Source organism: Fistularia commersonii, chromosome 1 (assembly GCF_037954325.1).
Source record: "Fistularia commersonii isolate RoL2024-O1a breed Wild chromosome 1, RoL_Fcom_v1.0, whole genome shotgun sequence".
Taxonomy (NCBI): Eukaryota; Metazoa; Chordata; class Actinopteri; order Syngnathiformes; family Fistulariidae; genus Fistularia; species Fistularia commersonii.
The window spans coordinates 4,144,447-4,170,725 of NC_141284.1; the positions used below are offsets into that span (position 1 = coordinate 4,144,447).

At 44.6% G+C, this 26,279-nt stretch overlaps 1 protein-coding gene across 1 annotated transcript in view; it reads right to left on the reverse strand.

The window, feature by feature from the left end:
• Positions 1–26,279, reverse strand: part of nos1apa (nitric oxide synthase 1 (neuronal) adaptor protein a) — a 155,712-nt gene that overhangs the window by 6,772 nt on the left and 122,661 nt on the right. Inside the window, exons 7-9 of the mRNA XM_086144846.1 lie at positions 25,497–25,741; positions 15,023–15,184; positions 2,607–2,772 (exon numbers count right to left, since the gene is read on the reverse strand). Coding sequence (XP_086000972.1) covers positions 2,607–2,772; positions 15,023–15,184; positions 25,497–25,741 — 573 coding nt within the window. The remainder of the gene's footprint in view (positions 1–2,606; positions 2,773–15,022; positions 15,185–25,496; positions 25,742–26,279) is intronic.

A 26,279-nucleotide genomic window follows, 5' to 3' on the forward strand; every position in this document is an offset into this window, starting at 1 on the left:
TAACCCGAGGGCAGCCGTGAGAATGTAATTTCCCCGTTATGTTTGTGAAAACCGGGCCCGCTGAGGTAAATGACTGTTTCCCACGCTGGAAAAAAACGGAGTGCTGGGATAAACGTCCCGTCGCCTGGGGCTCCAGGGACGAGAAGGGGGTCGAGGAGAAGGTTGCACGGGGCGCGACAATCTCCCCGATGGCGGCGGCGGCGGCTCATTTCTGCAGGAGTCGCCCGTTACATTCAAATCCAGGCTCCGGCTTCGGATCCGGGCTAAACTCAAGAGCCCCTGCATAATTCACGAAAAATAAAATAGATTAAAAAAAAAAATTCGAACGCAGTGGAAAGGGCTGAGGAGCGCTACCGGGGGAATATCTCCCCTCCGGAACCACGGGGATCAAACGTATTAATCCACATCCCTCATATGCCTTTCACACACTTGCGGTATCATTTGGCACCCTGTCACATATTAAAACCGCTACGGCCGACTGGATATTATCATGAAAACTGAGTCGCCGTGTAGTACGACGACGACTGCATGCGGAATCTTATATCTACGGTAGCATCGCCTTGAATCTAAACATACAGGGTTCAATTTTAGTTTTCTCTCCTTTTTATATGTTGCAAGAGGCCCAGGATGTCTGTATTTACATACCGTCCTTTCCAGACTATTGAGCACCTGAGTATAAGCTGCACCAGCTAAAAAATAAACCAATAAATATATGTGTACATATGTATAGGACTGTCTTAGAAAATTAGAATATTGTGATAAAGTTCTTTATCTTCTGTAATGCAATTACGAAAAAAAAAAAAGTAATATATTCTGGATTCATTATAAATCAACTGAAATATTGCAAGCCTTTCATTATTTTAATATTGCTGATTATGGCTTATATCTTAAGAAAACTCAAAAATCCAATCTCTAAATATTAGAATATCATGATTTTTTTTTTTTTTTTTTAAATCGCATTACAGAAGATAAAGAACTTTATCACAATATTCAAATTTTCCGAGACAATCCTGTATACGTGTCTGGCGTCCACATTGTAACATGTGATATTTTCATATTTTTTTTAACTTTTAATTAAATACATACCGGTAACATCCACAAATACGTACTCTTATTTTCCTGATCAGCGGCTGTAACAGGGCTGATGAAAAAGAGTCATAATAAATAACAGAGGGAAAAATTAATGTAAATGTAAATGTTCAAAGTAGCGACTTCAATATTGTATAAGTCTGGAAATTAAGGTATAAGGGTGTCATCCGTCAATGACAGTGATTGGTCGTACGTCTCTATATCCGGCCTTGTGATTGGCTGGCTACCGTTGCAGGATAACAGTATAGAGAATGAATGAATAATGAATATAAACTTTGTTAACTGGTGAATTTTACATTTACATATTTGATCCGGTCTTGTCTGCAGCCTCTCGCGTGGAAGCCGGACTGCTATCTCAACGTCTTGGAAAATAAGCGCCGGTCTCAATGCGGCCGCTACGACCGGACGTGAACTATTTTTCTTTAAATTTATATTTTCTGCCTGCTTGACGGCAGACAAAGGCAGGAAGCGCGGGGAGAAACGAGGACACGGCGTCGGCGAAGGGGTCTGACAGGTCCGCCGGTCGACTCCTACGGTTATTGTTTTATATAAAAGTCATAAGGCGGGAAGCAAACAAATCAACGGACTCGTCGGCAGACTGGAATAAAACAACGGCGCAATTTCTCCTCACATTTAGAGACAGAAGGTTTTAAAACTTTAACAGATAGTTAAGTTTTAAAGGAACACTTTAGATGAAGGGCGTACGACACGCTTGGGGATCCAATCCAGCCCCGTGGAATAAATCTACAATTTGAAAAAATACAAACAAAATCACAAATTACTTCTTTTAAAAATAAAATGCAGTTCCTGTATTATCTGCTGTTTAAGTCAGTGTTAGCAACATGGCACGTCCGGGTCTGTATATAGCATTTTGTCTTATTGTTAGACATGTATCTGCTTTTCCTTTGGGCCCGACGACCTCATCGGCAAGATGTCGTCGTCAAAAAAGAGAAAAGCGGACATCCGCTGTCGGGTTTTCCAAGAAAAACGGGCCGCTTCTTGTCTGTTCGTTGAGGTTCGTAAGAAACCTGGATTCTTGGTGTGGATGCGACAAGTTTCGGCGCCGCTATGAGACTCAAAATACAGCAAAGAAGAACCAAAAAGACAGAACTGAGGCATAGCCTTGTTGAAATTGCACTTGTTTTCATAAATCTCAGGTTGTTCGTCATGTATTATTTAAAGGAGAGTTCATTAAATGTAAAGATTTTGATAAATTTCTGTTCTCCTTTACAGTAAAAAAACGGAAAAATATGGCCTTGGTGTTACTTCTAGGTAATTATGCAGTGATTTTACTGGCGCAGCCCCCTGGACATCAAATTAAGCTGTTTGTGGCCCCGAAACCAACACCAGTTCCACACCCCTGCTTCAGATGTATATTTACATGCATATATTTGGGTTGAAATACATATGAATATATTTGTTTTTTTTTCCCTTTTATCCGTGTATGTATTCACGCTTGTACATCCACTGCGGTACATGCGGTATCATTCTACACTGGATGGGTGGAAGCGTCTCACTTGAGTTGGGTCCGGACATCTTGGTCTCCAGATCCTGGATCTGCTTGACCAGCAGGGAGATGTGCTGCAGCAGATCTTTGTTCTGCAGGAGGAGCTGGTGTACCCGGGCCTGGGCCTCCAGGCGAGCCGTGGCCTCCGCGCTCAGCTGGTCCTTCAAGAGGTGGACCTGCATGGGAAGGGGGGGAAGAGTTCGTCAACCCCGAACACACACACACACACACACACCTGCAAAGTGGGTTACAAGCCTAAAATATCCCACTGTACGCTGGTGTGTGTGGACAATAAATTATAAATGGGTGAATGTATGGAGGGGGTTAGATGGTGTGATGGGTGGATGAATGGAGGTCTGGATGGTCCGTGTGCTCGCAGAATCACGTTGTTCACTGAAAAGTTGCTGTTGAATACATCTATACATTATGGTGATAAAAAAATCTCAAGGATAGCGGTGAAAGCTAGCAATATCTAATGATGTATATATATTTTCTCATGTTTAGTTCTCGCCGGTGGAACCTTCTATTGTGAATAAAACATCATGATTCCTCCGGTGAACCGCGTGGTCCATATGGCTGCGTTTGAGATGCGAAGTTTTAGAGAGAAATATCCGAATATAGAAAAATATATATATATCGAGAAAAGCTTCTGAGTGCAGCTCCAGTTTTGTCGGACGAAAAACACTTTTGACCCCTTTTTCTCCCTCCAGCCAAAAGGTGAGATAAAACGAAAATGGCGCCGTCGCGCTCCCTGGCTCGGGGGGCTTTCGTTGCGCGTCGATCGGTTCATAATACGAGGTGTCACGCCCCTTCCCTACCCCACTTGAATTCCTGTGGATGTTTAAAAGTAGCCTGGAGCTCCGTCCCAAACCCGGTAAATTGGGATACGTTCGGAGGTTTTTACCCCGACGACTCCTCTGCCGGAAGGCGGGCGAGGACGACGGGAGGTACGAGCGAGCTAATGCGGGCTAAACGGTGTGAATTTAAGTGTCAAAATCAGGAAGCATCTAAATAAACTGATCGTAAGGACGGTAATAATAAAAAGTGTTTTCCACCGCAATCAGCAAAATATACACGTCCCGCTGGGATAGCAGTGATATTTCCCAGTTTGAGAACGCAAACAGAACCAGCTGGCTAAATACTCAGTCCAATGTTACCGTAAGCCAGTAGGTGTCAGTATTGCGCAATATTTATTTTAGCATTTGCTAACACAGCCTCTAGATTTGGACAGAAAGTTCTGGTGCAACTGGATGAGAGTTTAGCTAGCTGCGGGCGTTCACCGTGCTTCTGAGGAGTCATGAACACCGGCGGAAGTCAAAATTCAGGACACATCATCTTGAGATACGCATGAAAGTTCGCTATATTTCAACGGAAACAACAGTAACAATCTAGCATGACATCTAATCCACTTACTGCTCATCCAGATGAGCCGTGTCCTCCAGGCCGAAGCGGATTAGCCATTTCAGGAAACTCGGTTTCCTGTCGGTCCGACAGACTTCATCTTATGCTAATTGTATCGTCGCCTTGCTAATTAACTAGCATTAAATAATGCAGTAAGAGCCGGACCGGCAGCGCTTGCTTCCAGTCCTGCGTCGTCCCAACATGTCGAGAAAAGTAGATTTCAAGTTGTTGTTTTTTTTTAATCTCAGCGGCCAAAAGGGTTATTAAGACAAAAGTAAATAATAGTAATTGTGAAAGGTCATTTTTTTACACATTAATATGACAGCAATTATTGCAGCAACGACAAGAGAACGACTCTGGCGTTTGCCATGAAATATCTTCGTCCATTGACCACATACCGTTCCTCATTTATATTAATCTATATTCAATAATGATAAAAATGTATGATATTCATGGCTAGTTTGAGAGCTACAATCTTGTGGTAAAAATTCAATTATTGGAATTTTGACCGAGGGTTCGAAGGTCGTGCCGAGTTCCACTGCATCGGCCTGTTGGATCAAACAAGGCACTATTTCTAAATGAGAACATAAAGGCTAAAATAAAAAATTAGTTATGTGTGGAGGTGACATGACGGGGGCACAGAAAGAGACACACACACACACACAAGACCGACCACACACACACACACACACACACACACACTAACTGCTGCAGTGCTCACTCCCCATGTCTTACTTCAAAGTGCTCTCCAAATCAAATGTTCGTCGCACCGCCTCCGAACCCGGTCCAGACGACTAGCATCCCCCCGACGCCGCGGTTAAACGAGTTCAAGAGAGAGAAACCTCTCACGGTTTCAAATCGCAGTGTGTGTGAGTGTGTGTGTGTGTGTGTGTGTGTGTGGTTGGGAGGGCAACACTTTCATGGAAACCCTACTTTTTTTGATTCTGCCACGGGAGAGCGGCGGCGTGGCTTTCGGAGAACCTGGGGTTTGATCAGAGCCCGGCGGGGCTTCAAATCCCGAGTCGGCGGCGGCGGCGGCGAGAAAAGAGCACAGACATTGTTTCACTCAGCGGCGCCGCAGACCTGTGACACCCACGCGCTCGCCATGACGTAGCGACGCTCTACTCTGCTTCCCTTTGACGGTTTCTTTGCATATCTCATATTAGCAATAATGATCGAGTGTATTTGAAAAGGGCTTGGAAGCAGTCGGACCCGCCTCCCGTCTCGCTACTGTCTCATTACGCCGTAAGTGGCGGCGGAGGTTTAATAACGGGTCTGATAACGAGGAGCTCCTTCTGCTCTCCACGCCGGGGCCGACGGGAACCAAGAGAAAAATCAGCCGGCGGAGTCGAGGACGGCTCGGCGATCCGTCCGTCGCCGAGGCAAAGGTACGAAGTGTCGGGTTTCTTCAATTGCACTTTCACCATGAGTTCAGCTTTAATAAGACCCGAAATAATTTCTCAATTATTTTACTTTTTTTTTTTTTTTACGGGCCTCCCCAAAATGGACTTAAGCTAAAAAAAGGAGTAAACGATCATCGAGATTAAACTTTGATATTTTGCTAAGTGAAGTTCAACCTTGCCGAGAGACCAGATTATACGGAAATTAAGTATATTGGTTTATGTTATTGTCGAAAACGGTGTTTCCCTGAACGGTGCTGCGTTCGCCGCCTCTGTGTTAAATAGCACAAAAATGACTGGAGGATAGAAACTTTTTTTTTTTTTTGTCATTTAAGAAAAAGCATTTAATCTTATTAATTATCTCCCAAATCATCATAGTTACCATTTCTATTTTTTGTTGTTATTTTTCATGTTATTACCTTTCAAAGTCCTTCATTACCATTAACGATTAACAGCGGTGGTTGGTGTTAGTTAGGGACAAATGAGAATTTAACGGTATTTGAGTAAAAGCTAAAAACATTTTTTTTCTTTTTTGGTAGGATTTTATATTTATGGATTAAACCAGCGTTATGTTTCACAGCCTGGTTGACGTCCAAAAGGTGACGGCTTTTTTTCCCCCCATAGGTTGGAATCTTTTTCACAAAACCCTGAAATCAAGGACATACTTCATAAATAAAATAGAATAAATAAATAAAATAAAATGATTCTCTAGCTTTCTATTAGCTGACAGAAAAAATTGCTGTTTCTATTTTTTTTTTTTTTTTTTTTTTCCAGGCTGCAAACCCGCTCATTGCCTTCCCTCTCTAATAAGAAACCGGTGGAGCGAAGTAACACAAGATGGAGTCCAAAACACACAACCCAAGGTCTCCACCGCGTTTCCTCCTCCTCACGCACTCGCCAGACGGGAGGAGGAATAAAAAAAAAAAAAAATAAATAAAAAAAAAAGTGTTGTGGAAGACGGTCATCTATTTCCATTATGGTCGTGATGCGTGGGGACCGGACGGCCTCCTCCGAGCTCATTTGGAAAGATCGACGGCGTGACGACGCCTCGGGCGGACTTGTTTTGGCCCGACGGGTGAAGGAGCGAGGACGAGTATCACATCCCCGCACGTCGAAAAGACAAAAAAAAAAAAAAAAAAAAAAAAAAAGCGACCCGATTGTTTGCGGCGGATGTGTTTGATGAGAAAGGGACGCCTAATTCCTGCCTGTTTGGGCTCCAGAGCTCGGTTTCTGTGGAAACGAAGCCCGGTCCGGCAGATGGGATGAAAAATTGATAACGATGATGATGAGCTCTGAATAATTAGCGGCTGGATCCGTGCCTCTGATTTGTTATGTTTATCCTCTCAATGTTAATAACCAACTCTTGAAGCGCCGCCCCGCATTAATCCTCCTTACTGCCGGAGACGTCGACGTTGACGCCGTCGCTGTCGGGGCGCCGTTCAGAGACACGAGCGATCAAACAGAGGTTTTTCTGTAACCAGTACATGTACACTCTGAAGACGACACGTTGACAGAGCTGGAGGCTGCGGAGATGAAGAGGTTGAGGTTCTCTTTGGGGAGCGAGGAGGGCCGGCAGAATCGGGAATGAGTCCAGCAGAGGGACAGCGGACGTGAGATGTTCTGGATTGTTTGGAAATGAACAGAAAAGGTTGCAGGAAGTTCTAAAGCTGCGGCCAAAGCGGGCCAAAATTTAAACCCGGGACAAAGTCCCGGGCCAACATTGATATTTATTGAAAAAAATCTTCCTCCAGATATAACAATGAACCTTTTCATATGGACCCAAATGAGTTTTGCTCAAAAAAAAAAAAAATGAAACAAGCATAGCTTAATACTGTACAATATATAACTTAATATTGCACACATGCAAAATCCTGTTTTCTGCCGAAGTAGCAGGGTGCTAGTATTAGCATAAGGTCGCTATGACTGCTGTACACAGAGGAGAGGGCGTTTATGGGTCCTGTTGTGATTTTTGTGCTAAAACACAAGCAGACAATTCTTGGATTTGTGGAATTATCAATACATGCATTGTAAACTATATCAGCAGTCCAGCTCTAATAGTCATACCAATATGGGCCAAATATAATTACAGTGCGGGCCAACTTTGGCCCGCGGGCCAGAGTTTGACACCTACGTTCTAGAGGAAAGAGGACGATGAGTTGCCGTAATTTCCGGATTATAAGCCGCTACATTTTTCACATTTGAACACGGTGGCTTCTATAATGATGCGGCTAATTTATGGATTTTTTTTCCGGACTAACGAGCTTCACGCCGCTAAAACATTTAGCGCCGTCGCATCGGACCAGTGAAATTCGGAGGCGGTTCAATTCCAACACCGAAGAAGACGACGGTTTTAGTGCGCAGGAAGACGACCAAGATGGCAATCAGCCGGAGTAGGACAAAGCGGGGATAGGAAATGGATGGATGGATGGACTTTTCCTTGTGTTATTTATTATGAATCATTTCCATAAGCCGTGTTACAGCCACTGTTCAGAAAAAAGCATTACCGGTACGTATTTGCGGATTTTAGGGGTATGAATTTAAATTAAAGTTAAAAAAGGAAATATCTCATGTTACAATGTGGACACCTGTGGCTTATAGACAAGTGTGGCCTATATATGTACACATATATTTGTTTATTTTCAGCCAGCGCTGCTTATATTCAGGTGCGCTCAAGCCCAAAGGAAAAGCATGTGCTCCGGAAATCGTGTCAAAATCTCGAATTTCCTCACTTGAAGAAGTGAAGAAGCCTTCCCAGATGAGGGGGGGGAGTGTCTTCAAGTAAAGAAATTCAAGTCAGATGCAATCTAACGCAGATAAAGTTAAACTTGTGGACATGCTAAGGGAAGGCAAAAGCTCTGCGGCTGTAGGTCGGCGTTCGTTCCATAAAGAAGAAAGAAAAAAAACATAAGGACGACAGCAGCCATGTATAATAGAGTATTTAATTGTATAATAATTGTAAAAAAAGGTTTCTACTTCACGGATTTTGCCTATCAAGGGTTCTTTTTGGAACGTAACCCCCGTGAAAAACAAGGGTTTATTGTACCGCTGTCCTGAAATATGACGTCAACGGACAAAGCGGCGCTCGAATCTGGTGCCCCGACCGTTGGTCGGCGGGTGGGGAAGATACAATTAACGCCTTTGGCGCCTCCTTCCTGTGACCGGGGTCGAAAAGAGTTTGCAAGGCGGCGTTGGCCTTTTATCGTGCTAATTCTGTTGAAAAATCGTGAAAACACAAAAGGGCACCGACTAATTAGAAGCCTGGAGACAAAGAGCCGCATCTCCCGGCAAAAGCAGGCGTCCGACTTCACCGCCGGCGTTTAAACGCGGGGTTTCTTGTGTCATTAAAAGGAGTCTCCGGCAGCGGCGGGGTAACGTTCAGGGCCGATGCCTAGCGGTCACCAAACGATGACTTTTGATGATTCTTCTCAAGATGTCGGAATGCGAAATTGAGGCTTTTTATCCAAAAGCAAAAGAGACAACCATCCAATTAAGGAGGTGCTTGACTCCCCCCCCCCCCCCGCCGCCGCCGCCTCCATCCTTCTCATCTTGGCGTCACCGGAGAAACCGAAGGAACGTCTAGAGGATCAAATTAGTCCGTCTGCCTTCCCGCTGTCGTCGACTCACACGGCAGAACCGAGAACCGACGGGACTCGCGACGACCTTTTTCTTCCGTCGATGGAAGGATCGCGAGGCGACGAAAGCGGAGGATCGGTTAAGAAAGACAAAAATCCCAAAAATGATCCAAATCGGAGAGAGCCGTTGAAGGGCGCAGGTATTTCCGTGTGACCTCATGATGTTTCCTCGCTGTTTCCTCTCCCCACCTGCTTTGTCGGTATTTTCTCAAGAAGACAGCGCGGAAATGATCCGTGATTCGGGATGGAGTCGGATGGTAAGGAGGGGCAAAAAAGGTGTGGAAATAGATGGAGACGGGGGCGGAGGACAGGATGACGGATGAAACGAGGCTAAAAAAAGGCTGGCGGAGATGACGGGCAAAGGAAAAGGAGACGACGGAAAGGAAAGGCAAAAAAAAACGACCGACCGACGGGCGATTCGGGGAAGATGAGAGAAAGCGAATTCTGGAATAAACAAAAGCGGTAGATGGGATGTTAATCAAACGGGAAAAAGGAAATGTATCGGTCAGCAGGGCAAACTTTGCCTCCCGATGGATAATCAATGCCATTCCTGATTCTATCAAACGGGGGAAAGGGCACTTCCACTTCAAGAACAGCCTGAATGACAAAACTTACAATTATTTTAACCTAATTGGCACGCATTTTTACATTAAAACTACTGTTCAGACCTCCAAACTGGATCCAAACGGATTTAGCTCGACCTTCAAGAGGTCATGGACGGCGCCGGATTAACCTCCTCCATCGTCAACCTCCGAGCCCAAGACGGACGGATCTTTTGATTCGGCCCGACACTTTGGAATAATGAGCAGCTGGAGCTAAATTAGGTGAAACGGTTGGTTTTGTGCGTCAGATTCCAACTTGCTGTTTTGAACGTTTTCCTCGATTGGGGAGGTCAACTCAAACTCACGCTCATGTGAGGTAAAGGTAACATCGTCACGCATCCAGGAAGTGGGTTGTCTAGCCAGCAGAGGGCGCCTGGATCCTTGCGAAAAAACAGCGTAAACGCTTAAAATGACAACATGGTTCGATTAGCGAATCCCGATTCCAGGTTCGAATCCCGATTCGATTCCTGGTTCAATTTTCCGGCTCCTCCTGGTGCGTCAAAGTGTTGTTGAGCAAGACACTGAACTGAGCTGAAACTGCTCCCCTGGCGCTGATGGACGGCAGCTTCTGCTCACGGTTCATCCATGATGGGTTCGTCGCAGAGAACGAATTTCCCCACGTGGATTAATAAAGCTTAAATTATTATTATTATTATTAACCTGCAACCGAGTGGTGTGGCGGCTAGCTCCTGTGCTAACCCTCTTAGCTCCTGGGCTAACTCGCGGGTTAACCTAAATAAAAAAAAAAAACACGCTAGCTCACTTGAATAGGGTTTATCTACAGGTTACCGCGGTAACTGCCTCCCGCTTTCGGCTTCGGCGATGTGATGCGAAACGATGCCTGCATTAAGAATCAGTCTCACAACCTTCAGGGCTTTCAAACGGTTCTTTACACATCCGGCGTTGTCACAACAGCGCAAAACATCTGACAGCACCGAGAAGGAGCGGGGCTCGTCCATAGAACCTCACCCCGAAGTAGATCGCCTTATGCGACATTTAGGAAAAAAAACAAAAAAAAAAAAACCAACCCGGGAGTGAATGTGACACAAAATCCCTGGAGGGGTGGGGAAGAGTGGAATTTTGACACTTAAAAAAAAAAAAATCATGAAATAAGTAAAGGGACAAAGATTTGACACTGGAACAGACGTGTGACATTGTGTTCCGGAGAGAAATAATCTGCCTTCAGCTTGACTTTGTTTGACCTTCAAAACAAAAACGAACCGTCCAAAGAAGTGACGGTAAATGGGATCGTTTTGGAAGATCGGGAGATTGGAATGACAATGACGGCCTCTGAAGGGTGTCGGAGAGCGCCCCCTGCTGGCCGGGTCTGGAATTCATTACATCAAATTACATTTCTGTCATTTTGGCAGACGCTTTTATCCAAAGCGACTTACAAAAAGTGCAATTCAGTCACCAAAGTACCAGTTGTCAGAAGTCAGAAGCGACCACTCAACCGAATAGCCATCTCAGAACCATATACATACATATATCCGGTTAATTTTGTTTTTTTTTCCTGGGGGCTACGTGCGGTTAGCTCACGGCGAAAGCTGTGCAGCGACCTCGCTGTTCGGACTTTTTTCGGGACCCAGAAGAGCCGAGACCGGTTGGATCGGCAGGCGGGGGCTCTGAGCGACGGGGTGGACGGTCGGCGATAGGATACGGTCAAGCTGATTCAACGCCGTTAGCGCCGTGCTAAAGTACGCGGAGGACCTCACGTGGCGTCAAGCTCGTCTTCTTCGCCACCACGTCTTAGATCGGGAGGTTGGTTGGGGGTGAAGGTGAAGACGAACCCTTCTGATTTTCACGAGTTGCATGACAACCACATATGTGTGTGTGTGTGTGTGTGTGTGTGTGCGCGAGCAGCGCTAATCCCCTTCTCCACGCTGCAGCTTTCCTCGCGGAAAGGGAAGCGATTGGAGAGGCGGCGGCGGCGAGCTCCGTGACGTCCCGCAGCCAAAGCTCGTGGTGACAGGGAAACACAAAGACCCTCCGCCGGGATTTATTCTGGAAGAAGCTCCTTTTCCAAAGTTTTATTTTCAGTTCTCAGTCTCAACAACCGGTGTCTAAAAGGTGAACCGACTTAAGGCGTGATATTCCGGTTACGACGATTATACCGCCGACAAGATAGCGTGTCGCAGCCGAGTTTATTTACTTCGACACAAGTACTAATCCCGCGCTGGTGAAAGTACTCCGGGACTTGAGAACTAGCTTGGGTTTGATGCCGCTTCATTCCAGGATGGGATGTTTAATCTGTAGGATTAGCTGCGTTCTGAGACCCCGAAGGGCCTCGGATGGTTTTGCTCCCAAAGCGCAGGAAAAAATAAGTACCGCCATGAAATGGGAACATTTAAGTTGCGTCAAGTACATCGTGTTTCTACTCGCGTCAGGTGTTAGAGGTGCTCGTCACGGCATTGGCCTTTATGGAAATGATGGGATGTACGTCAGGCCCGATAAATTGGCTTCTGCTAAACTTACTAGAAATAAAAATAAAAATCTGTATTTAATCGTGACCTGGTTTGTATTTATAAAATATTCATGCATTCTCAAGGCCACCTCGCATTTTATAATTTCATTGTGCGACCCAAATCTCCTACTGCACAAGGCACTTCTTTTATTTTTTTGTATTCTGTTATTCTATTATAGTAACATAGCCTTTGTTGATTTGTATCTATATCTATTATTTGCATATTCTCTCTATTATTATTATTTGTACACTTCTCTACCCTGTGATGCTGCTGGAACAATTACATTTCCCCGTCCTGGGATCAATTAAGCCTGTCTTACTTTCTATCTTATCATTCAGGAATGCAAGGAGTGTGTGAGTGTGTGTGACATCTATATATCATCATCTATATATCATATATATCACAGTGACATATGTACATATATATATTAATTTTTTCTTGTTTTAAGGACATTATGTCAACATAAATGTTAATGTTAATTACTTATAGCTGGATTGAATGAAAAGCTCTTTTGACTTGCTAAATAGCAAAACCTGCTACTAAACTACTACTACTAACTCTACTACTATTAATGCTTCTTCTATTACATCTAGTATTATTGCTGTGACTACAACTGCCATTACTACGACCGCTACTGCTACAACTGTAACAACTAGTACTCCTGTTACTACTGTAACAGCTACTGTTGCTAGTGTTGTGACCGATACTTAACACTTCTGCTAGCGTCACTGCTACTGCTCTGGCTAATACCACCGTTGCTACTGCTGCTACTATTATTACTATGAAGGTTGTTGTCACTGCTACTGCTACTATCATGACATTTGCCGTTTCTCCAGTGCCCACTGCTTTAACTACTACTCCTACTACTATTATTGCTGATATTACTGCAACTATTGCTGGTATCAGCAATAGTTACACAATCAAACAGTTAAACACTGCAGCTGAAACAACGATATGGCTAATTTCTGGATTTTTTTTTTTGAGGCTAAAAATTCTAAAGCCGTTCAATCCCGACATCGAAGACGACGACTTTTAATGGTTTCAGCGCACAGGAGGAAGGCAGAGATAGCGATCAGTTGGAGTAGGACAACGCGAGGATAGAAAATGGATGGACTTTTCCTTGTGTTATTTATCATGACTCTTTTTCATCAGCCGTGTGACACGATTCGGAAAAAAAGGTTTTCCAGTGCGTATTTGTGGATATTACCGGTATGTACTTAATTAACGGTAAAAAATTAAAAAATGTAGATATCTCATGTTACAACATGGACACCAGCTGCATATATACATATATACCGCATGTACACATATTTGTTTTTGTTTTTTTTAAGCTTGTGCAGCTTATATTCAGGTGCTCAATAGTACATATTGCGTACTATGGATTTAATTAAAAAGTAAAAAAAAACAAAGTTTCTGTATAAATATCTCATGTTACAATTTGGACACCTGCGACTTATAGACAAGTACGGCCTACATCTGTACACATATTTATTTGCTTATTTTCAGGCGCGCTCAAATTGCTATTACTACAAATACTGCTTCTAATACTACCGGTACTGCTGCTGTCACGACGACTACCAACACGACTACTATTACGAGTCATGGATAAAATTTGAAGCATAAATCTGTTTTTCATCAAAACACGTGGACAGCAAACACGGTCAGTCTTTCTGAAAGGCCGAATTTGTCCGATGGATGAAGGACGGCCTTGTCTGAACTCCAGACTACTGAGACGTTTCATCTGAGAAACTGTCAGAGACGGCCGAGGAAAGAAAAAAAAAAGAAAAAGAGACAAAACAGAAGGAAGAGGAGGAGGAGAGGAACGATAATCCGCGTTTTGCCTTTTTTTTTTTCCTAGAAAAAAAAAACAAAGTGAAGTTTGAAGTCCTGACAGCTGCCGGATTTATCAATTAAATGCTATCGGGCTGATCAGAGAGCCCACATTTTGACGGCTCACGGAGAGGGAAACATCTACTGAACGTCCACGTCTGGTTCTTTCCCCTCGCCTTCGACAGTTATCCGATATTTTCCGTCGACTTCGGGGGGGGGAAAAGAGGGAGGCGTTAAAATATGAACGTCTCGTGATGTTGAACAGCTTTGAAGCTCAGATGGATTGAAATCTGAACCCTGAGAAATAAACCGAAGTCGGCGTCGCAAAGAAAAAAAAAAAAAAATCCGAATGGTGATGAAATCATTCGCGCTTGCCGCTATTCCGAACGTTTTTCTTCCAGTTTGCGGCAAAATGCCTTTGCCGGTCCAAACTTGCAGTACCGCAAGTCGGCCACTAGTGGACTCCCTGGCGCTGTTTCTCCCCCGAGTTCAGCTTTCCTAACCCACCTGTGCAAAAAGCACACCGAGCGGGAAACTGATTTAGGAGGCTGAACTTGTGAACTTGTTTTTTTAAAAAAATTGCGCTCTGCTGCGACCGGCAGGGGGGCGGAAAACATAATGCAACGCCTTCACGTCTGGACGCTCCGTCCGAGGCTGCAGGCTGCCGGACTCAGTCAGGAAAAGTGTGATTGAGTTCGGTTAGCTGAAAACCATGGTAACCGTGTTTTTCAAGCCGTCTCACACACACACGTCCGGGTCACGAATGTGTGTGTGTGTGTGTGTGTGTGTGTGTGTGTGACTGCGGTGTCTACAGGGGTGAGTCACCTCTCCCCCCGTGGCGCTTTTACCACTCCTTTCCATTTCCGGGGTTCGACCTCTGTCGCCGTGACGACGACCCTGTGACCCGCTTGTGACCGTGACCGTTCAGATAACCCCCCCCCACCACAACCACCAGCGGTGAATGGGATTAGATAGCGGATGAAGAGATTTTATAAAAATAAAACCGTTGTGTGAAATGAGACTGTGTGGTTTTGGATTTGGGAAATTATTATTGTTTAGCTTCTGCGGGCGAAAGTTCTGCGTTTTTCGGACTCACCTGAGCGACGGCCACCTGCGTTTGCTGCTGCTGCTGCTGGAGCTGCTGCTGCAGCAGCTGGATCTGGTGGTGGACCGACAGGGGGGCGCCCGGCGGCAGGACGCCCGACGCCGGGAGCAGCATCCTGGGGCTGGACATCAGCAGGGAGGCCTCCTCCGGGGGCTGAGGACGGAGACATGAAGGTTACAGGATGTGGACGACTATAAGTCGAACTTTTTTGCACCTTTTGGCTGGTCCTGCGACTTATACTCAGGTGCGACTTATATATATATATATATAGTGCACCGTACCGCTGTCTCACAGCTAGCATACATGTCCTGCACCAGTCTAACATCTCTGTCACTCCACACTTCCTCGTACAAAACCAGACACCGATTCAGCCTGCTATTCTCTATTCTATTGTAATTAATACTATAACGACCCTGCGGTACTGTTTAGAATGGTCAGAGTTCTGTGATTTCCAACAGGCTGTGAATGTGTTTCGGGAGGAGCGAGGGGATGGAGTGGGAGGAGCGAGAGCGCAGAGACGGAAAAGATTATTGTAATTGTTCTAATAAACATAAGGTTTAGCCAACAAATTATCCTTGTTGGGCACCTCCGCTCCGACATAACACTATATCTTGCCTTTCAAGGTGAAATATCTGTTCTTGGTTTATAAAATAAATACCCCCAAAATGGAACTTATGGTCCAGTGCAAAATATTTGTTCTTCTTCATTATGTATTTTTGGTTGGAGTGACTTACAGTTCGGGAAAAACTGTAAATATATGCAAACATTCACTCTCTCATTCACACATCTGGACAATTTAGTCCAGATTTAGTCTCAATTGAACCTCCTGCAAGTTTCTGGACAAGGAGTGAACCACCGTATTTATGTTTTATCATTAATTTGATTTAGTATTTTTATCACGGACGGAATCACGTTACGCTGTTGCTATGGATATATAAAAATAAATAACGTTATGTTGGCAGAAACAGAACTACGGATACGGGAGGACTTTAATTGTGAGCCGGCGGCGGGACAATAAAAGCCCGGCCGGATTTTATGACTGCCGACAAAGAAGTATTTCGGCGCAATAATATACATTCTTAATTATACTTCTCTTTTTTAAAAAGCGGCAGTAAAATAGCTGACGAAAAAGAGGGCCGACCTGTCGTTTGAAGCTAAAACTTTTTCCATCTGAAAGGAGCCGAAAATGTGCGGAGACTTGAGAGAGAGAGAGAGAGAAAAAAAAAAAGGAAAATATTAACATATGCACATGAACGGGTGTAATCAGGACAAACGGCGGCTGCCGCCAAACGCCTCTGAGAGCAAAAATCGTCATCAAAACAAGAATCCGAATGTGGATGGCGTCGACGCTGATTAGCGGCGGCGGTGGCGAGGATGCAAATCAGTGACTCTCTCCTCCGGCAGTAATGAGGTCTGGGACTCAGATCGCTGCCTCCTGATTGTTTCCAGGGGGGGTCATGTGGCGGCCGACCCTCCGACGGCCCCCGATTCTGCAGCATTTAGTGTACGTGGAAATGTTGGGTCTGTCAGTGACAAGCCAGAATTCAACCTATAATATATCAATAATAATAATGATGATAATGACAGTGGGTTGGAAAATAAGTGAAATAAGTGTCCATCTGATCCTAAGTTTCTATAATATCAAGGCTGTAAGCTGATGAATAACAATATCAGTTATTAGTGTGTTATTATTGCCCCCTGTGAAATCTGCATTTTGGTTGTGAATTGGTTGTGAATTGGTTGTGAAAATCCTTTGCAGTTTTGGGTTTTTTGCCGATTTCGGAGTGAATTTCTCATATATTTTTCAAACTTTGTGCTTTTGCAAAAAAAAAAAAAAAAAAAAATCTTTGGGATATTATTGAATATCATTACTATTATTTAGTATTTTATTTATTATTTTATTATTATTATTGTCATCACTTGTGTTATTATCACTAGTATAATTTTCATGACGATGATTATTATTATTATTTCAAGCTTGAATTCCTGAGAGCATCACATATTTCCACGTACACTAAATACTGCAGAATCGGGGTTTTTGGAGGTTCCGCAGCCACATGACCTCACCTGGAAACTTCTTCTTGCATTAGAAAAAAAATTGTTTTGCTGTTACTGTACATTATTATTGCTATTATTATCATTATTATCATTGTCGTCGCAATTGTTATTATAAACAGTATACTACAACTACAACTACTACTACTACTAATAATAATACTTATATTATTATTTTCATTATTGTTTTTATCAATAGTGTAATTTTTAAATTTTTTGTGAAAGTTCCAACAGGACAAGTTGGACTTCGCTGCTCGGATCGCCGCGTCCAATTGATAATGTGTGCAACAAATGTTCCACGAAAGGTTATTACGCTTTATGAAAAAAAAAGGTAGGGGGAGGGGTTCGTGTTTTTATTTTGTTTCCGTGGACAGGCTGAGCCTCAGAGCGCCTCGGCGAGGGAACCATCGGACCGCCAGATGGAACCCAAACAAGCTCCGCCGTCACAAGCGGGAGGCGTCGCAGCCACGGAAACAAGTCCCAGCCTGATTTTACAGGAACCAGGGGAAAAAAAAAACTAAATAAAAAAACAAAAAAAAAAACTACAATTCGCCATCTGCCTTACCTCTCAACACCTTCTGGTGCCACACACACACACACACACACACACACACACACACACACACACACCATGAGATTCTGCGAATGAGCTGCGAAACATGACTGATGGCCTGTCTGAGCTGCAGGTTCAGGCTAATGACGACACATTATCCAATCTGACAGGTCGTATTATGCGCTGATGTAATGAATGACGCCGATAGGTGTGTGTGTGTGTGTGTGTGTGTGTGTGTGTGTGTGTGATTTCAAAAATGCTGGTGGAGATTGTTGAAGGGCATACAAGGTCACTGAAAATTGTCTCGCTCCTTCTTGAAGTGGCTCCCTGAGTGCAAATAGACCCATCAGTCCTTTTTAAACACACACACACACACACACACACACACACACACACACACACACACACATGCGCGTATTAATAGGATTTGTGCAAGCTCTTAACAGCAACAACAACAGTAAACGTATTTAACAGGAATAATAAATGTGGAAGTAATTAAGTTGTCCAGTTGGTAAAAAAGTAAAAACATTATATATTAAATGTATTAGCGTTCCTACAAAACTAGCCAAATTACTCTAGTTTCCACGGAAACCTTCACTTTGTTTTTCGCTCAAAGCTTTAAGAAGATGTTTATATTGAAGCAGACGACCGATCGCAGAAGAAGATAACGATAAAGATAATACCGGAATTTCCAGACTATAAGCTGCTACTTTCGCGGGGAAAAAAATATTATATTTAAAATAAATAATGAAATTCCCGTGAAATTCTGAGGACGTTCAATTCCGGCACGGAAGACGACGACTTTAACGGTTTTAGCGCGCAGGAGGAAGACCGAGATAGCGATTACCGAAAGTTTACAAAAATATTTCTGTGTAAATATCCCATGTTGCAACGTGAACACCTGCGGCCTATAGATGTACATATTTGTTTATTTTAGACATTGTGTAAATGAACGAATGAATAATAATGATAAAATGACAACAATGCTTTCCGTGGCCGAAGCCAATTACGAACGGGTGAGTAAAACGGCGGAGAAAAGGGAGGCGGGAAAACCCATCGTCACGACAACGGTCGGAATCCGCTGTAAACAATGGGTTACCTGCGTTTGCACTTTCACTTCTCTTTCACTTCTCTTTAGAAAAAAAAAAAAGAATAAAAAAAAGAGGGGAGGCAGACAGAGGGGGGATGAGGGAGAGAAAGGAGGTCTTTATATCTGCTGCTCCGGCTGTTATCGCGTTGCCTGCCATCACACACACACACACACACACACACACACACACACACACACACACACACACTGAGACACAACAAATGCACCACGCAATAAAATAACTAGCGAGGGAGAGGAGGAGCGCCGTTCTTGACGGAATAGCCAGGGTATCAGATCATAAACGGACTGAAGGACCAGCTTCGTCAAAAGCGTCGACGCCGGCGTGTTTTAAAACACACTCGTCGTGTTAATTGGTTGTTTGAGATGCAAAAAGAGGAGAAAAGGGCAAAACCGTTATCTTTGGACTTTAGCAGCCTTTCTGCTGGAAAAGCTCAACCGCCGCGCCGCCATGTTGGCGCTTGTCTTGAAATCTTTGAGAAGAAGTCAACAAGCGGAGGAGTCTGTATTTGTTATATATTTTAAATCAGACGTGTTCTTCAGCGACACGCTCACTTTTTCTATTTTCCCGATTCATAATTTCCAAGTTTTTCATGTCAAAGTCCCGCTCGCTCAGGCGGCGCGGCCTCTTCCGACAGCTTTAATTGGGTGTTTGAAACTAAAACCACAGCTGCAGAAACAAGAAGAGAAGTCGCATCGCTGAGAAGTCGGTGCTGAACTTTTGGCTAATTTCGTGCTACATGATGGGTCAAAACTGTCTTTCAGCGAATTGTTTTTTGTTTAAGATTTTTGTTCGTTTTTATACGTGTTTCTCAGCTGAACGTTGGGTTGCCGACGGAGCCTCCGAACCTGACGGCAGGTTTGACGTTCTTATTATGACGTGAGATTTTGTCTTGCTGAATTTGTAAAGATCAAAACCTTTAAAGAATTTCGGGCGACTTCTTGGGTTTCTTTCTTACTAGTTGGTGACTTCCAGGTTGGAGATTCAGTGGAAACTTGACTTACAAGTGCATTGGTTGAGTTTTCTCTCAACTTTGAATTTTCATATACGACAACGTTTGGTTTTGTTGACGTTTTGAAAAAAAAAGATCCCCACTTAACTGAGACTGTAGGAAACATCAGAAAAACAAAGATTCGCGAAAATGAAACCGCAGAAAACAGAAGAAATGGTGTACGGTAACCCCTGTTTTTCGCGGGGGTTACTTTCCAAAAAGAACCCATGATAGGCAAAATCCGTGAAGTAGAAACCTTTACTTTTTTTTCACAATTATTTTACGATTAAGTACTGTATTATACATTGCTAATGTCGTCCTTATGTTTTTTTCTTCCTTCTTTATGGAACGAACGGAAGATTCATTAATTCCGTAATGATATTATATATTATTATATATAATATATTCATTATTATTATTATATATTATTATCATTTTTCGCCGCTCAAATTAACGCCACACTCACGGAAGCCGGTATCACCGCCAGCCGGTAAAGTCCCGGTTTGCAGATGCTGTGCGTAGAAGTTCAGGAGCAGAAGTCTCATAAACCAGGTAAAATAAATATTTATGAAGATATTTTGCAAATATTTATTTTTTATTGTTTACTGAGACGGTGATTTTTTTTCCCCATTTATTCTTAAAATTCAGGTCAAGGCTCCGCTACACGCTCAGAAAGCCCAAAGCTCAAAATGAGCTCATTACATAAATAAAATTTAATTTTTTCTGTAATACTTTGTGAATATCAGAAGCAACCCACTACACACTTGTTTATACTAAAGGTAATAAAAGGCAATATGTACAGTGGTATCTTTATTTTAGAAGTCAAAAAGTAATTGCGGCTCCCAGTGTTTTCTTTTCCTAGGAAACCGGGTCCAAATGGCTCTTTGGGTGTTACGGGTTGCCGACCCCTGGACTAGGATGTTAACCTAGAGGTCATACCGTGGTCAGGAGAAATGTATGTGATCAACCTTGGGGGCGAAAGTTGTATGACTTACTTTCTGACTTATAAAAGGATTAGTTTCAATAAAAAACACCCAAAAAATGAATGATCGGATTTAAATGCCAATGACGAATTTACATCTGTGCTTTCCGTTTGCGGAGGCTGCTCTTGATATTTTATTCTGGGAACACCCCAGGATTTCAGGACACGAGGACTGGGACGGAGGAGCAGCTAGCTCGATGTTTTGTTTGATTTTATCGAGATAAAACCGCCGCTCGCTCATCACTTGGGGGTGTTTTTTTCTTTTTCTTTTTTTTTGCCTTGAAACTACGATGCAATACAACTACGAGTCATTTTATCGATTCCTCTCCTCGCCGTAGAGGGCACCGAGGCTGAGATTTCCACTTTTCAGCGAAGGATTCCTCCGGGACGCTCATGACCGAGCATCTTAAAAAGAAACAGAAAACCCTGATATTTCCCTCTATGAATTATTAACGGGAAGAGAAAGACGAGAGTCGCCCGTTCGTGACAAAATACAAAATTCCCGATACGTCAATGAAAACTTCTATCTCAATAAGAGTTTCTATCAGAGCTTTGGCTGTTTTCAGAAGAAGGGGTGAAGATGCTGCACCCGCCAGTGACCGGTTCACCCGAGGCCGCCTGGGCCGGCGTTCACACCCATTCTGAGAATTCCCGCCTATCCTGGAGAAAGAAAAGGCTTTCGGCTTCACTGGTCCTGCTCTATCGATCTGGTCCGCGGCCCCGCTTTCGCTCCGCCGGCAAGATGGGGCCGACTGAGCGTTATTTTTTCTTTCTCAAAAGCACAAAAAAAGAGGCGTTACGTATCGCGAAGGTCGGGTCATCTCTTTGAGCTCTCTGTGTATCGCCTCACCAAAAAAAAAAAAAAAAAAAAAAAAAAATGGGAATCCTCACTCGATCCCGTCAACACAAAAAGCTATGAAAAGTTGTTGTTGGTGTGTGTGTGTGTGTGTGTGTGTGGAGGCTTGGATTGGACGTTGAGACCCGTCAGTCTAACAGGAGGCGACGGAAAGCGAATGAACCTCAACACTCACGGGCTGCTTTCCCTTTCATGAGCGTCCAGAGAAATCCTGCAGTGATCCAACACCACCGCACACACACACACACACACACACACACACACACACACGTTATTCACTGCTACCTTCTCCACCACTTGTCCCCGTTCATTCTCCTGCAATCTATCAACCAGGTTGGAATGACAAATGTTCTGCGGGCGAAAAAAAATAAAAAAAATAAATGCATGCATGTTGTAGAACTGAACACAACGTTGGTGCGCGCACACACACACACACACACACACACACACACACACACACAGAGTTGTGAGCGGGGAACGGTTGCGTCGGGGGCCGGGAATCATTGTTTGTGCCGCGCAGCCCCTGCATTCAATCAGCGGCGGCTGAAAGGTCTGGTAACTCTGGGCCGAAACGAGACTCCGGGAAGTTTGAGCGACCCAACGGTTTGGTTTGCTAACCCGAGGGCGGGAGGCCGACGGGTGAGGCTGCTAATCCCTGGCTCAGTTGACGAGCACGAAGGCGTCCTGATGCGGGGTTTAATAAAGTCCCGACTGGACTGTTTCCCAGCCGCTCCTTGCTTCCATTATTTCTGGTGAAACCGAACCTGTGGGAAGAAACGCGCGGTTTACCGGCAGTTAGAACCGTAACTAGAAGCGGGATCTCTTTGATTACAGTGATCCCTCGCTATAACGCGGTTTACTTTTCACGGTTTCGCTACTTCACGGATTTGCATGGTGCATTGTGTTCTGCATTCTGATTGGCTAAAAAGTCACTCCGCTTCTTCTCTACCTGTGCGTCAATAACATCGCAGTTTAATATGTACACGTACGTAGAACAGCTTGCCGAATTTACATGACGTAAGTGCAAATTCTCTCGCGATTTCGAGTTTCTCTAAAACCCATGATGTCGACAAAACGCTCTGGACCGACAAAAGGGCCCAAAAGGCAGCGGAAGATGCTATCTATCGCAGATAAAGTTAAACTTCTGGACATGCTAAGGGAAGGTAAAAGCTACGTGGCTGTAGGTCGGCATTACGGATTTAATGAATCTTCCGTTCGTTCCATAAAGAAGGAAGAAAAAAACATAAGGACGACAGCGGCGATGAGTTTTAATAAGGATGCAAAAAGGGTTGCAACTGTCCGCATTTTTTTTCATAATCATTTTTAATTTTCTCCCGTTTAATCCAATGACTCGGGTCGCAGTGGGCGGCGCTAATCTCCGCTATTTGAAGCCTTCTGTTCACATTGATGATTAAAATGATTATTTAACAGTACAGTACACAAGTTATTTGTTGAAAAAAAACGTTTCTAAAGTACAGTACTTTTATTTGTGAAACGAATGATTGAGCCTGTAAAATGGTTTGTTCTTTCTTTTCAATGTCTTATAGAGTATTTAATTGTATAATAATTGTAAAAAAAAAAAAATAAAGGTTTCTACTTCACGGATTTTGCCTATCACGGGTTCTTTTTGGAACATAACCCCCGCGAAAAACAAGGGTATACTGTAATTTAATTTATTTGAAGAGAACAATTTATTTGGCCGAACCGGCGGAAAACACCCGAAACCATCCGAGTCTGACCGGAACTCGACCAGTGCTTCAGTTTCACCGATCGATATCAGTATCAGATCAATACTCTCATCAATCAAAGGTACCGTCGGCGCTTAAATGTTGTCCGGACGCCGACTGGGTCGCATGCAGGCTGTGACGTCACTGTCCCGGTCGTGATTTAGTCCCCGATAGTTCGTCCCCATCGAAGGTGGATTTTTGGTACCTTGCAACCAAAAAAGAAGACATTTCGCGGATGTCGAAATGAGACGGTCGGCGGTTTAAAAACGACTTTTTGTACGTAATTGCCGTTTGACGTCTCCTGAACCCGAAGCTTCCTGATGGGGGAAGCAGAACTCCGAACCTACATTTAATATCAGATGATTTACTGCTTTCACAAATCGTGAACCGGAAAAAACAACAACAACATTATCGGGGGGGGAAAAATCCATGAAAACATTTCAGCGAACGAGTCCGAAAACAGGCTCTGAAGGTCCGAGGTGGTAATTTGATGAATTCTTTATAAAATAGGTTTTAAATTGCTTCCTTCCTGCTCATTTATTCAGATAAAACGAAAGAAAAAACAGTACGGGAGACGTGTTTCAAATCAAGAAGAAGACCAGACTCACGGAAAAAAAGGCAGATTTGTTCATTCACAGTTTACGCCACGCGTCCACGCTGAGGAAGGGGCGGAGTCTAAATCAAGATCACCTGTCAATCGCATGACGGCGCTAAATAAGTGAAAGGAAGGGAGCTTTTTGTCACGTAAGCATGAATGCATCCTGATGTTTCCTGGCGAAGGCCGGCGTCCTGATGAAGAGCAGCAGGTGCTTTTCCTGCCCTCCTTTTAACCCCCCTTCCCTCTCGCGAACACGCCGACGGCGTGCCTGGCGCCCGAGAGCAGCGGCAGCTGGAGTCCATTTACGGCGGCCGATGGAGCGGCGAGCCCGCGCCGCCGCAGCCAGCTGGGCTCCGGCCCGGCCATGTCAACCATCCCGTTTATGGGTTGGCGTTTGCGTGGGCTCGCCGCCGCGTCGGGAGATTTGATCCGACTCCCAGTCAGACCGTCTCTTCTCCGGCGCGCGGAAAAAACGACGGGGAAGCCGCCGCTCGCCGGGGGACGGATCTTCCGAGATGACATTCAGCTCGTTCGGGATTGTCTGTCATTAGGATTCCGAGTTCCAAAAACGGGTTTAAATATCCAGGCGTGCTGCCCGGTCTGACCGCCGGGCTCCATCTCGGTCGGCTGGGATGTTAGCCGCCGTTGGAAACGGCGAGACGGACGGCGAGCTCCAAGGCGACCGGCTTTGAGAAACGCCGCCGTGACTTGGGTCAGATAAATGTAAATTAGCGCAGAAGCCAAAAGCAAGGAGGACGTCAGGCACTTAGCGGGGTCGGCGTTCTCGTGCCGGTCTCCGAAACCCCAATGATTAAAATCTAAATTCTGGGCCGATGGGCTGACAGCTCAGGGGTTTGCGGGAAGAAAAATCGGATTCTGCAGGTCAAAGGTCAAGACCCCACGATCTCATATGCTAATTCTGTCCGAACAGCGGACTCGCAGGGTGCAATGTATAATTGATAGGTTTTTTTTTAATATGTCAGAGGTCAAAGGTCAACTGCAAAGTGAGCTGATGTTCTGCCAACAAAAAAAAGAAATAAACAGCGAAAACCTCTCTGGTGATTGTTCAGCACCGACTTCTTCAGAATAAATATTATATTAAAATAACATCACCTGATCTCCTGAGAGCTTTGTCTCTGGATTATCTCAATGCTACATTGAAATGGCTAGCACAATGTAGCATTTTGCTAGCAGGGCGCGGGGCGAAACAACGAGAACATGTTACAACACCAAATTGAAGAGTCCGACCCGGAGCTTTCGAAACCCCTCAAACCATCACGCTGTCGTTGCACCAGATACCATTTTGGTATCATGGCACTTCCTACTGACCTTTGCGCTAAACTGTACACAAACAAACAAGCAAAAACAAAAAAATCCTCTACACCTACTCACATGCTGTTAAATATCATAATACTCTCTGCGTGCTCCATACCTCAGTTTAGTGTTTACTGTTTTATAAAACAGTGCACTTTACAGTTAATTTGCACTCTTTTATTATTATTATTGTTTTGTTAATTTCATGTCAGCGTGGATCGTTTATGTCCAGTACATGCAGAGACTTTGCCTTGGTCGCCTTGGCGGGCACACGTCTTACCTTGGTGTCCGAAGGGTCGGGGTCCGAGGCCTTGGCGGTGGCGTCCAGGTCGGTCACGCCCCTGTTCAGGTTAAGCTCCTCCGCCGCCGTGGCAACCGCCGCCGGGGTCGTCGACGCCGCCGGCTGAGCGGTTTCGTCGGCGTCGATGTCCGTCTCCTCGGCCGCCGGCGTCTTCTCGGCATCTGCGAGCTGGCGGGCTGGGCCCAGCAGCGTGCACACACATACAGGTGGGTGAACACGCACGCCTGCACACACACGCGATGTTGGTGGCATAGGCATGAACACAAGCGCACATGGGACACACACACACACACACACACGGAATCTTTAAGAGGTATGTCACGGTGGAGCCTATTGGAAAGCGCCTTCAAATATCTCAATACTTCACCCGTGCTTTAAATAAACAGCTCTGTAAGCCCCCACATAAGACCGGGAGACTCCGTCCCGCTTCTGAGAAGCCTCACGCAGAGCCGCGCCTCCTTCTTTGGCGGGAGGGGAGTAAAAAATCAATATGGCTGCTCGCTCAACGGAGGCGCCGGCGGGATGTGATGCGACGCTTGTTTACTGTAATAACTGAGAGCAAACTGAGAAGGCAAGTTGGGCTTTATCCAAAGGCCGAAAAAAAAACGACAAACAAGTGAAAAAAAATCAACAGCCTTTAAAATGGACTTGTTAACACTTCGCTGTGTTTATGTGTGTGTGTGTGTGTGTGTGTGTGTGTGTGTGTGTGTGTGTGGGCGGGTGCGCAGATTTTAGCATGTGTTGGCAGCCAGCATGCACGGC